At 42.4% G+C, this 14,437-nt stretch overlaps 1 protein-coding gene across 5 annotated transcripts in view; it reads left to right on the top strand.

The window, feature by feature from the left end:
• The window catches only part of LOC306928544 (glutamate receptor ionotropic, kainate 1-like), a 65,435-nt gene that overhangs the window by 22,951 nt on the left and 28,047 nt on the right, over nucleotides 1-14,437 (top strand). For 3 of the 5 annotated variants that reach the window (XM_079508759.1, XM_079508760.1, XM_079508763.1), the window contains 5 exons: nucleotides 1,313-1,366; nucleotides 3,953-4,123; nucleotides 7,134-7,277; nucleotides 11,156-11,263; nucleotides 11,545-11,589. In XM_079508759.1, coding sequence (XP_079364885.1) covers nucleotides 1,313-1,366; nucleotides 3,953-4,123; nucleotides 7,134-7,277; nucleotides 11,156-11,263; nucleotides 11,545-11,589 — 522 coding nt within the window. The remainder of the gene's footprint in view (nucleotides 1-1,312; nucleotides 1,367-3,952; nucleotides 4,124-7,133; nucleotides 7,278-11,155; nucleotides 11,264-11,544; nucleotides 11,590-14,437) is intronic. The other 2 variants (XM_079508761.1, XM_079508762.1) reach the window with 2 other exon arrangements.

Here is a 14,437-nt window from a genome sequence, read left to right on the forward strand (position 1 = left end):
GCCCCCCCCCTTTTCCCCTCACTGTATATGTTTCTTTTCCCTACCTCCTTTATGATGAATTCCTGTTCTGTTCTTTGGCTATATACTGTAGAAGTGTCTATTTGTACGTCTCTTAATGTTTTGATGAATTGAACAAGGTGGACCCTCTTGTAAACAAGTGTAATGCTTTATTGGGTCGTCCACTCACAGTTAACTGTCTTTGTATTGAGTTTGTGCTTGAAATGTACTGTAATTCTGCAAACTGTTAATAAATATTTCAATCAATCAATCAATGAAAATAGGGGGGGGGGGGACTTGGAGCATCTTGGAAAGTCTGGTGACGCAAGGTTAGGTGCATCTTCTCTTGAATCTAGGGGGACACGTTCTAGCGTGCACGTCACAATTCTTTGGTACCACAGCGTGGTGCTGCGTTCTACGAGCATGGCACCACTGGATGGAAGTAGGGAAATTATTTCCAAAATGGCGTGTATGCATGTAACCCCAATAGATGAAAAAATAGGTGTACTGTAGTTAATGTGTGCATTTATCACCAATATTTTATTTTTTAATAAATACACACATGGATTGACCTGGCCATCTGCACTTGGACTAACCAGATATAAATACATAGAATGTGCACTCTATATATATAAAATCAGGTGAGGTATCAACAGTAAAAAGCATCAATATGTGCATATAGGCATGTAGGTATGTAATTAGATATAAATACATATAAATATAATAAGCATGGGTAAAAGTGCAATCTATTACCAGTAGTATTTACATATAGAGTATTCTGTATACAGAGAATCAACAGCAATGTGTATCAACCAATAAGTACTTTCGTTCAGTGGTAATATGTGCATACGTAACAGGAATATGATACATAAACAGTAATATGTACAGTCGATCTACACTGAATGGCATGAGTACTATACACCCTATCAGTGGTGAAGAATTGCTACAATAATCCTGCTTTTAACATTCAGTACTACAGTCCACACAGCCAGCATTTCATTATCCACGGGTCGTTTGTCATTGCATGGTTTTATGATTTGGGGCAAGGTAAATGTAAATTTCATAGTTTGAAAGTTCAAATACGGCTTAGTCACTTGATCATAAAACATTAAGAAAGCGTTGACGGCATGAAATACAAATTGAGGTGAAACGCAATGACTTTAACCAGTGCAGTTAGGTATGATTATACATTTGCACATAAATGAATATCCTGAAGTGCTGTGTAGTACAGAGCAACTCAGACATGCAAATTACAATGGGTATACAGCCTACATGAACATTTTCTGAACATTTTTTTTGCTTTTCCTATTCACAGCTTTCATCGATGGGAATGATGACAGAATACTACCATTTCTTCTTCACAACTTTGGTGAGTAAAAAAAATTAAGTTGGCTTTCTTTGAAATACCACCCTTTCATAAATCTTCATTGGTAGGAGTAATGCTCAGTACTACTGTAAGCACCAGAGAGGTCATTTCTGCAGAACTGGAGCAGGCAGATCTACGGTCCATGCAGGCAGTTTCACGAACCTGCTGATGTATGAGCCAGCAGACCAATTCTATTAGGGGGTTCCTGCAGTACCGGAGTACAGTTCGCTCCTAGGACCCTAGTCATTATGGAATTATGGTCATGGACGCACTTGCTTTGTTTGACTCAACGTCCAACTTATTTACAATTTCATAACAAGTTGATTCCATCCTATTCCATCCACTGCAGCTTGCCCACTTGTACAGCTTGGTGTGCCTGCCTGGTTTTGCACTATGTATGTATATTTGACTTTCCAAAACGATCTCAGTGCAACATTTATATTTAACGCTGCATTCACAAAACCAGTCAATGTCTATAGATGGGGTTATTCATGTTTAAATACAGTTATTTCCAGTTTGGGTTGTTTGCCTTAGCCGTATAATATACGGCAAGCCCCAGGCACATATTATGTGCCTGGGGCTTAGATCTGCCTGAGGGCAATAGAGAACCGAAGTCTGACATAAAGAATCCCATAGATGTTTTTAAAATCAAGCACTAGTTTGCTGTCTGGCAGCTCTTGGTATCTTTGGCAGTGTCCTGCTAGTCTCATTCTCCTGGCTGCTATTTAATGGCTCACCCTTGGCATTCCATCATACAGATTCTTAAGTTGTTGGTAACATGTGTACTCTTCTCTTGCTGATGTTAAAGGACCACTTCACCACTTTTCAACTTATCTTCCTATAATTGGTCCTAACTAATGTTCATGATAAAATACCACAATTTTTTCCTACTCAGTCTGTGTCTCATAGGAAGGCTGTGGGCAGTTCAGAAACCCGTCCACCAGTGACATCATCGATGGTGAATCCAAGCTAATAGAAACGGCAGGCTTACATTTCCTGAAAAGTTGCAATGCAAAAGTTGAAGCCATCGTTCTCACGATAATAAAAATCTAAATATATTTTAAAACAAATTCTTGTTTAAAAAAAATCTGCCTAATGATGATGTCACTGGTGGACGGGTGTCCGAACTGCCCAAAGCCCTCCTATGAGACACAGACTGAGTAGGAAAAAAATTGTGGTGTTTTATCATGAACATTAGTGAGGACCAATTATATGAAGAGATGTTGAAAAGTGGTGAAGTGGTCCTTTAAGTACTGCACGCAACATTCTGGTGTAGCACCCATTTAGAACTTCTGCAGGGTTGGCTTCAGGGTCCAGCATTCACTGCCGTATAGGAGAACAGACTCTACCGTTGCATAGAAGAAGCTGAGTTTGGTTTGACGGGGGAGGTTGTAGTTCCATACACTGGCCATGCTGTTCACTGTGTCCTCACTTTAAGATCTTGCTCCGTTGAGTTGACCCATGAGCCCAGGTACTTGAAGTCCTTGACTTCCTTTAGAGCAGTGAATTGTAAGAGTTGAGTTATTACATTTAGTTTGACTCGGTTGTGAGTTGTGAGCTTTTATAGATCTGCTATTTTTTTAATATTTTTAAGTGAAAGTGGTTATGTCTGTCTCTGTGTTTTATAAATATTGAGCCAATGAAAAGTATTAACGAGAGCCTGTGACTCTAACTACACAATACACATCATTTCACTGGATTCATTGTCACATTTTTTTTTTCCATTTCCTGAAAAGTAACAGTTTTGGACATACAAGGATTCCGTACTGCAATGATGGGTTACCTTTGATCTTGTGTTATTAGCCAACTGTTTTTTATTGTTTTTTGCTGCAACTAATTGCCCCTCTAGAGACGATTTGTATGTAACGCAACGGCTGTATGCAGCGAGCATACAAGCCAACTGTCTCTGTACGGACAGAACAATGTCCAAATAAATTCAAACGAATATCTTTCCACTGCCTTGTGGCTTTCTAGTTGTCTCTTCATCAGCTACGGTTTCAGAGCAAAGCTTTTATTTTATTTCTAAAGCTAAGCCATTAAAAACAAAAGTGAAGTATAACCGGTGTTTATATATAGATACAAAGCCACCTGTCTCCCTTAATATTCTGATCCTAAAATATTAGAACCTTCAGTGTGAGAACTGCCGACAGTCGCTTTGAAGAACAGCTGGGTCTTTTTTGCACGTTTTATCATTGGCACCAGACCGCCAGTGCCACTATGTACACGTATAACAATAATGAAGTGTACGAAGAGTGTAGGTAGGGAGAGACCGACTGAGTCTGTGAAGAAGAAAAAATACTTTCAATAGCAATGGCTAATGCCGTTGCCCATAGCTCAAATTCTGGTAATGGATTATCAAAAAAGTAACCGTCCCAATTCTGCCCTCCTGTTGGTGCTGGGGACCCAAGCATCCCCATTGATGCCTCCCTATGCCTTTACACCACTCTGAGACATACGCCTGAAACTATAATCTTTCTCTCTCTCTCTCTCTCTCTCTCTCTCTTCTCTCTCTCTCTCTCTCTCTCTCTCTCTCTCTCTCTCTCTCTCTCTCTCTCTCCTCTCTCTCTCTCTCTCTCTCTCTCCCCCCAGGACCTGTTTGCTTTGGACCTGGAGCCATACCGCTACAGTGGGGTGAACATGACAGGCTTCAGGCTGCTGAACATAGACGACCCCTGGGTAGCGTCCACCATGGACAAGTGGGCCATGGACAGATTGCAGGGGCCAAAACATGAGAGTGGCATGACGGATGGAGTCATGACTGTAAGTACCAGTTTTTCCCCCTTTTAAGTCCCACTTAACCTGTGCCTGTCGGCCACCGGCCTACTTGGGAACGATGCAAGTGTGGAACCTAGTATGAAATACCAGGCTGTTGTCATAGCGTTTTAACCGTCTGTGTCCCTTTTGTGCCCATATAATGGAGATCTCTGTATCTGTCCTTCTGCCTGTGTCTGAAGAGTGCAAACTGACAGTGGACTGGTTAAGTGATCAAATGGCAGGTGTGGGGTTAAGGCCAAAGGCAATAATCCAAAATACTGGTGTCTGGCAAAAATGTAAAAACCACTGAAGCATGTAGACAGGAAATTCTGAGACCCAGAAGAAACACTAGTATACACAGGAACAGAAGGCTAGGGAGCCGTCGAGACAGAAACACATCAACATAAACTGACAGTCTGTCAGAAGTGAATGGAAAGAGTCCAGCCGGTGGGAACAGTGGCAGGAAGACAGAGAGAGACAGGGAGATATATAGAGACAGTGAGACAAACTGTGACAGTTCACTTTCGATTACAGTATGTGCTAAAAGTATCACTTTGAGACCTGTTTCATACAATTAGAATGAATGGAATCACTACTTCTTGTTTCTCAATCACAGAACATAGTCATAGACTCAACAGACAAAGATGATACAAATCGATCACAGAGCACAGGCTCGACAGACAGATTAAGATGATCAATAATATTTTGACTTGACTTGTATCATAATTATTATTTATTTAACCAGTAAAAAACACATTGAGACTAGGGGTGTGCTGAAATATCGATATTGCGATATATATCGATACGTCCTCCCGCGATAAATAATCGATATCGATGATTAAAATATCGATATCGGGGAAAAAGAATAATATATATATAGCCTATATATATTTTTTTTAATTTGAAATGTTGTTCATAATGAAGTGATGAATAACATGTTTAGAAAAGGAGGAAATGACAGCTAAAATAAAGCAAATCCCACTCTCAGATTCCACAGCAACCAGAAGTACTGAATTACTGGATGGTGATTTGTCCAAACAGCTTTGTGGGAATACAAAATGCAGAATGCATTTCCCCAGCAGTGGACAAGTCCACTGACACCAGTGATAATCAGTTGGTGGTGTTTGTGAGGTATTATGATGATACCAGTGATAATGGTCAGTTGGTGGTGTTTGTGAGGTATTATGATGAGGGTATGAGGCAAAGGGGGAGTTTATTGAGTATTAATTTAGTGTTTGAGTGGTGCAACCACTATAGACAGCTATGTGTGTGTCCCTCCCTGTGTCCGAGCACGAAAATTCAGTTTTTTTCAGTTCCAAGTATTTTGTAGTATTTTTGCAGATATCGTGATATATCGTTGATGAAATTTCATACAATATATCGATATATCGCAATATATCGTGATATTATCGTTATCGAGGGCCTAATATCGCGATATATATATATAGTATAGTGAGGTACCCATATCGTCCCACCCCTAATTGTCTCCACCAGGCCGAAGGCATGGGGAGAGAGTATGTTTTGCACTCCGTCCGTGTGTGTGTGTGTCCGTCCGTCCTTCCTTCCGTCCGTCTGTGTACAGCTAATCTCCGGCACCGTTAACCCGGTCGATGCCAAACTTTGCACACACACTCCCTGGATGCCAACGATGAACCTCTGCCCCACATTTTCCAGAACGGCCTGTTATAGCGCCACCATGAGGCAGCTTTTCAAATGTTTTACCTAAAACTGCACCGATCTGCGTTAAACGTTGCATGCACACTCCCTAGAGGCCAAGGACAAACCTTTGACCTGCATTTTCCGCATCTGCCTTTTATAGCGCCACCAGGAGGCCGACTTTTGTAAAACACATTTTTGGATATTACTCCTCCAGATTCTGTTCAAAAATCTCACAAATCGTTACACAGTATCTCTATGGTCATGTGCTCAAGTCGGATCTGTCTGATATTTCATATTCCATCCTAATTGGCTATAATTGGCTTTCACAGTTTGCAAGATTGCCCCGTTTTGAACAATAGCCTCAAATCATGAACGCAGCATGCAATTTACGTGAAATCTTTCACACATTTTCTTACTAGGCTGAGGAATATATCCCACCCTTTTCACATTGGCCTGTTATAGCGCCACCAACAGGTTGATTTTTGCAAAACACATTTTTGGAACAAAATGCCTCAAATCATCCAATTGCCATCAAAAGCGTATGAAGAAATGGCAATGGCAAACACATGATCTCTGTAGTCATGTGATCAAGACGAGTAAGATTGCCTTCCAAAGTTTTCAGGAGTGGCCCGTTTTGTACAAAATGCTGCACATGTCCTGCTCATCCAGAATTCTATCCTCAGAGATGCTATGAGTGATCTGGCTCTGCATTTCCTCAACAAAATGAAGAAAATTGTTGCAAAAACAAATTAAAAAAAACATCCTCCTAAACATTTTGCCAAACATCACACACACTCCTATCCTCCTGGTGGAGACCTGTGCCCGGAAGGGCACTTTTTCTAGTTGAGACTGCGTCTCTTTTGCAAGTGGGAACTGGCCAAGCGGCAGAAACATAATTACACTTCAAAGCTACATCGTACATGTCAAGTTATACAACAGCCAATAATAAATCCATGACAATTACCTCCAGAAAGCTATACAATATATACAACAATAGTCCTAAATGGTACAGTAACAATAACCAGGTACAAGACATTTTGCACACAAATCCACAAAGTACATGGACGGGAAACAAAAAAACAATACATATATGGGCATATGCGAAGGTTAGTACACATCCGAACATGTGCAGGTGTTGGACTGTACATTTAAGATGATCCTTTTGAAACTCCTTTTGAAGTCTGGCTTGACTAATCATAAAGGGCACATCAATTTGACTTAATACCTCCTGGTTGTGATTATCATGCCTTCATATTTGTTGTACTTGAATGAGAGCAGTGTTCAGTTCATCACTGAAACACGTAGTTGTTGATACAAAAACCCTCACTTTACAGTATCACTGTTGCTCCTCCAACAGACGGATGCAGCCTTGATGTACGACGCTGTGTACATGGTGGCTGTCGCTGCTCAGCGGGCCACCCAGATGACCGTGGGCTCTCTACAGTGTCACCGCCACAAACCCTGGCGCTTTGGACCACGCTTCATGAACCTTTTTAAAGAGGTTGGTGTCCATGGCATGATTGTAGGGATCTCCCCAACATTGATATTATATATCTTATGAAAGCGATGAGGTGTCCGATATGTAAGGGATAATATCAGGCTAGGTAATTGCCATTACAATGTCAAATATTGGCTGATATATTACATACATCTGTCCTGCTCTAATCGTATTTATAAGCAGCTGTAATACTATATGTCTAACCTGACATTTACTTTGAACATGTTTTGAACTTTCAATGAGAGACGGCAGAACAGTTTTGAAATGTATTCCTGGAAGATGTTGTTCACACTTATATTGATGTATTACATTCCGTACTGTAATGGGAATTCATCCGTAAAGCTATCCAAACTGGGTGCAAAATATATGCAAATAGACATAGATAGGCCTAGACAAATAGACATTTTCATAGAAAATAAATAATACATGACAGATACACAAAAAAGCAACTTTCTATAGAGGGATTATTTTGTGTGTGTGTGTGTGTGTGTGTGTGTGTGTGTGTGTGTGTGTGTGTGTGTGTGTGTGTGTGTGTGTGTGTGTGTGTGTGTGTGTGTGTGTGTGTGTGTGTGTGTGTGTGTGTGTGTGTGTGTGTGTGTGTGTGTGTGTGTGTGTGCGTGCGTGCCCCCGCGCGCGCGCGCGTGTGCGTGCGTTCGCACACGCGGGATGCGCGTGCGTGCGTGCGTGCGCACACGCGGGATGCATGTGCTCCTGTCTGTCTTTTAATACAGACTCTCTGCAGCACCAAAGCCTCGTACAACAGTGACTCCAGTCCATTTAAAAGTTTTCCCTTCACTAATTTCATGCCGTGTTAACTCTGATGACACTGGGCATTGTAAAGTTCTCTTATACTATACTGCATGTAATGTTTGTCCCCCACAATGTTTAGGATTTTGCATTGTTGAATGACTCAAAATGCTTTATCTATTCATATTATTTTTAAATGAAATTCATTGGCCCTCATTTATCAATTCGGCGTACGCCGTACGCGGAATCACCGAAATTTTCGGCATTTATCATTCCAGCGTAAACTTGAACTTTGGCGTGCGCCCGGCCAAATATCACGTCAGGTCGGGAGCTGTCGTAGGCTTTGTCCTCACCTGTTTTTCTGTCGTAGGCTTTGTCTATCACCTGTTTTAGAGGGAGCTGTCGTAGGCTTTGTCCTCACCTGTTTTAGAGGGAGCTGTCGTAGGCTTTGTCCTTACCTGTGGCAGCGGTGGCCGAACGGATAGCGGAGCGGTCTTGATACCGGAAGGTCGCCAGTTCGAATCAGCGGTCTGACACGTTAAAATTACCACCGCTGAAGTGCCCTTGAACAAGGCATTGAACCACTACGATGAAATGTGTTCTATGAGCAGGGCCTGGCTGAAAACAAGTTCTTAGAGCTTAGCCCAGATACCCTGGGTAAATATAGTAATCATTTCATTTCACCTGTTTTTCTGTCGTAGAAAGCGGAGCAGCATTGACTGACCAGCTGACAGGCTGTCACAGGCACCTGAACATATGTATTCACTCCTAAAATGTATATAAAACTAATAAATATTATACATAATAATACAAAATAAATTTGTAAAGGTATTTCCAAGTGTACAAGCAATTAAAATCGCGCAATTAAAAACAATGTTGCAAGTTTGATGCTTAAGCCATTTATACGCATGAGCGCATATATGCGAGGATTGTGCTGGAATAGTTTCATGACATGGAGAGGCATTGGAGGAATACCGCTGCAGCTGGAGAGTCAAGTCTCCCAACGGGTACTGTAATCTACAGCAGGCCCATGTCTTTCTGGAGTTACGGTATGTGCAATCTCCTTGTCTTGTCCTCGTATAAGGATAAACCTGACGTGTCGCTCGAATGCCAAATGTGCCGAGCCAGCGCAAGTGGGGACCGCATCCGCATCGATAGGTAACCCAGCCAGCCCACCACCACCACCAGTACCACATACTGTACGTTAAGGTTTAGGCTGTGCATTCATTGACAGCCCAGCCACTGCAGCGAGGCAATCTAATACAGACCGTCATAAACGTGCATGGTCACGGTATCACAGAGACAGACAGGACAGGAGGATTGAGAAGATGCAGCTATTTGCAAAACAGCAGCGTGTGTGTAGGGTTGTCACAGGCTGTGCGCATCCAAACTCATTCCAGTAAGCTATATGTTATTGTCTCCACCAGGCCGAAGGCATGGGGAGAGAGTATGTTTTGCACTCCGTCCGTGTGTGTGTGTGTCCGTCCGTCCGTCCGTGTGTGTGTGTGTCCGTCCGTCCGTCCTTCCTTCCGTCCGTCTGTGTACAGCTAATCTCCGGCACCGTTAACCCGGTCGATGCCAAACTTTGCACACACACTCCCTGGATGCCAACGATGAACCTCTGCCCCGCATTTTCCAGAACGGCCTGTTATAGCGCCACCATGAGGCAGCTTTTCACATGTTTTACCTAAAACTGCACCGATCTGCGTGAAACGTTGCATGCACACTCCCTAGAGGCCAAGGACAAACCTTTGACCTGCATTTTCCGCATCTGCCTTTTATAGCGCCACCAGGAGGCCGACTTTTGTAAAACACATTATTTGCTATTACTCCTCCAGATTCTGTCCAAAAATTTCACAAATCGTTACACAGTATCTCTATGGTCATGTGCTCAAGTCGGATCTGTCCGATATTTCATATTCCATCCTAATTGGCTATAATTGGCTTTCACAGTTTGCAAGATTGCCCCGTTTTGAACAAAAGCCTCAAATCATGAACGCAGCATGCAATTTACGTGAAATCTTTCACACATTTTCTTACTGGGCTGAGGAATATATCCCACCCTTTTCACATTGGCCTGTTATAGCGCCACCAACAGGTTGATTTTTGCAAATCACATTTTTGGAACAAAATGCCTCAAATCATCCAATTGCCATCAAAGGCAAACATGTTTATATTACTCCTAAACATTTTGCCAAACATCTCACACAGTCCTATCCTCCTGGTGGAGACCTGTGCCCAGAAGGGCACTTTTTCTAGTTTAATTCATGGTTCACAGGTTCAGGTTTTCGTTCACTAATATATCTTGTTGTATATTAAATGAATAAAGACTTTAATCATTTAATATACAACTAACAACACACAGTGACAGTTGCTTTCAAGTTATGTGCGTGCGTGTGTGTACAGTGTGGGAGGGGGGGTTGGGGGGGTGAGGCGGGCAGCGAGGCGAGCAGATTAAACTTTTATTGGCTTTCCATCATGTAACTATGGTTTCCATACGTTGTTTGGTCGTATTGCAGTTTTTCATGTCGCAAAAACGAGGGAGAGGCTTGATTTCATAGGGGCGTGCCAGATTGATTTCAGCCGTCACATTTATCAACGCTAGGAACGAAATTAAGCATGGATCAGCTTTTTGCGATCACTTCACAAATGCCGTGCCGACGTGAATGTACGAACACCCACGCTCGAATTTGAGGCAGAATTTACACTCCATTGATAAATGAGGGACATTAATCTTTCAGCACACACACGTACAATACATATACACGCTCTTGGGCCACGCATGCACACACACATACACACACACACACACATATATCCACGAGTCGATTACCCACTTAACCGTTATTTTATACTTTCGCAGATCTACAAGCTCACTTGTCATGTTTCATCTATAATGACATGCCCAAAATAGGGATTTATTTTTAATTGATTATTTTAAATATTACAAAGTATCAACCACCAATATTTCTTCTAATGAATTCAGTTGGTTCGTTGGATGAACTGTTGCACCCCCCCTCAACCTGTTCTCCTCTCACTTCAACGTGGTCCAAAGTAGCCGTTAGTCTCCAGTGACCAGTGGAATGAAGACAGACCTTCAAACTCTCCCCTGCATCTCTGTCCCTCCCCCGCAGGCCCAGTGGGACGGACTGACGGGACGCATCATTCTTAATAAGACAGATGGCCTGAGGAGGGACTTTAATTTGGACATCATCAGCCTCATGGAGGAAGGCACCGCCAGGGTGAGCACGAGAACGCGGAGCAGCCAATTACACGCTCTCATGCTGCTACTGCCCATACGTCTGATGCATCGTGTGTGTGTGTGTGTGTGTGTGTGTGTGTGTGTGTGTGTGTGTGTGTGTGTGTGTGTGTGTGTGTGTGTGTGTGTGTGTGTGTGTGTGTGTGTGTGTGTGTGTGTGTGTGACCCCCTCTACACGATTGCTCCATTGATTTATTGTTTTTACTTTAAGTTATTTTTCCAACTGCATGTTCTGCTTTCTATACCATTCTCTTTGCATCCTAGCGTTTGGTGGAGGCCGGAAGTCAACGCAATAAAAGGTGGATCAAGGTTGGTGCACGAGTGCCCGTGCTGTATCTCCTCTAAGCCTTCCCTTCCTCTCCAGTGGAGGACCAGTCCATTGTATATGCTGTGTGGCTCTTTTACCACTCGCCCTGTCAGCCCTGTTTCTCTTCACTGGTTTTGTTTACAGCAGTGCCACGTATTTGACATCGATGTCCGCCTGCGTTTGCTGGGGTTGAAAAAGGTGTTGTTCTGGAACTTGTCAAGTTGTCAGTCCCCCCAGCATGGGGGGGGGGGGGTGTGTCAAAGGAATTAAATGATTAGTTTCATTAATTTTGTTCTAGGAGATGTTACGGTTCATGTCCAAATAATTGGTTGCTAGTTCCTTGTCATTTATGCTGTTTCATCATGGCTTGTCAGTCAGTGTACCACTCGCCAAAGCAATTTCCTGTGAACCTTTCTTTTATGAGTTCTGTCAACCCAGCAACAGGCAGAGAGAGACAGACAGACAGACAGACAGACAGACAGACAGACAGACAGACAGCCAGCCATTGTCCGTGCACAGGAGTGATTTATAGAGTAATTGTAATTCCGTTCAATATGTCTTAGCCCTCAGAGAGGGAATTCTTCTACGTGGAAATGCGCCATGCATAAAATGCTTGGCTTTATGGTCCTGATGAGTGAATTATTAAATCGTGGCAGCCATGTTAGTTCTTGGGCAGTGGTGTGTTAAATACACTCTGGAGGATGCTGGCAGAAGCTCAACTTAATGAAAGTAGTTGGGAAAAAATGAAGGATCTTTCCCTGTTTACTTTAGATTTGTTCCTTTTATTTGAGGAGATTACACATTGTGCACTTGCTGGTTTTCTTGTCTTTCCTGGGTTATATTCCTCCACCACTGTAGCAGTTTTTTATCTATCTAATTTAGTTTTTGGATGGTACATGTAGTATCTTGGGAGTCTAATAGAGACATCATTTACAAGTGGCTTGAAATGCCGCCTGTTTATGGTCAGCCAGAGCAGTAGTGGCGATATAGCGGCGAGATTTTCATGATTGGCTAGCCTCTAAGCCAATGGAAGACTAGATTTGCATGATTGGCTGGCCTCTAAGCCAATGGGAGACTAAGCCCTACGGCCAATGGGACACTATAATCCCCACGGCCAATGGGACACTATGCCCTGTACACTACATGTGACAGACAGTGAGAGGTGTCATGCTCTCTCCCCCACTGCAGCATTCGGCCAATTTATATGGATGATAGATAATGCTTCCCTCACAAAACAACTTTGCGCGGGCAACATATTGTATACAAAGAGGGGGTTTAAAGACTCATGTCATAGCGACAAGACAACATAGATCTGCGGATGTCAACGTCCACAAGTGTGCAGTGGCCAGGGGTATACCTGTTTCCACCGCTGTCCTCGGGCACGGGAGGCGGGGTCAGGGTGGTCACCGTGGTCAGTCACACAAGTCACACTTGTAAGCTGCCGACTACCCGGTCTAATATATCTCTAGACCTAGAGGGCCGCTGTCTTCAGTCTCTTCACCGATTGAGTCTCGATTGAGTTCAGAATAGTCATGCAGCAGTCAAACAATGCTTTTGAGAGAGTCATAGTTGGGTTCGGCAAGGTAGACAAGTTCTGCTGGAGTTTCCAGGCAGAATTTTTATACCAAGCTGCAAAGGAAACGTTGTGTTGTTTCTTGTTTATCTCTCCAGTGTCAGTCAGTCGTGTATATCCATCCATCCGTGCCTCTGTGGTGGGTGGAATCAGTATACTAATATACACACAACTTTTCGCATTTGCAGTTTTGCTCATTTCTATTTTCAAGTTATGGCAGAAAAAAATGCAGTGGCGTTAATGTACTCGATGGCATGAAAAGAGGAATAACATCGAAGCTAAATGAACAGGCATACGGTGCAATTCAAACAGTGCAGCACTGCAGAGACAAAATAATGTTGAAAATCCTGCACAAACCCCAGTTTCATTTTCTCATCTCATTTATTTGTCATCCGTTGTTTATCCTGTGTGTAATACACCCGGCCACATGCTTCATCAATTGCAACTTGGCTTCCTTATTTTGGCCACTTCATCATATCAAAAAAGGATATTTATTCAAAAACAAGATTACACAGGGGCCAGGGCAGGCGTCTGCCCAACAGCTAAAATACCAATAGCCTATGGACTGTAGGCCTATAACTAAAACAGCGAAAAGAGCCAACCTACAAGCCGAATTATTATTATTATTATTATCGTCAGCTTGTCGCTAATACTATGCTCTTTTCAATGATCTTTTGGCCATTGCTACAATACAGCAATGAATTGATAAGTACTCCAGGATTTGAATAGGTCTACACCATCAGACACAAATGCACTTGTTTTCTTTATATTGCTAGGGCAGCCACCTGTACATGACATTTCATTTCTTGTTTTCTTCCATTTTGTACGGAAACTGTTTTGAAATTAGATATACGTGTACGTGTATATGAGTGTTTTTACTTCTCTCTCTTGGGATCTGCTTTGACAGGCCCGATAAATTGACGGCTGCTGTATTGATCCATGGCTTAGTGAGTGTAAAATCTAATGACTCTGTTTGGCTTGTTTTTGTGGTCGTCTATAGCATGAGACCCTGGTTTTATAATAAGCATTGTTGGGCCAGTTTAGAATCGGAATAGCTTCAAAATGACAAAAGGCAAAATGCATTAGATGTTTCAGTACATGGAGGAACTTTAACAGAGTATATTTATTTTTACCACTTTGCTATATATTATTACAAAACAAAACAAAAATGTAACTCAATGTTAACTTTGAGTTTGAATTAAATCCACACTTCCTCAGTCCCTTGTTCTCTTATCTGCAGTTGCAAGAAATAGGGCTGATTTATGGTGTGGTATAGG

Source organism: Electrona antarctica (assembly GCF_951216825.1).
Source record: "Electrona antarctica genome assembly, chromosome: 8".
In the NCBI taxonomy this organism is placed as follows: domain Eukaryota; kingdom Metazoa; phylum Chordata; class Actinopteri; order Myctophiformes; family Myctophidae; genus Electrona; species Electrona antarctica.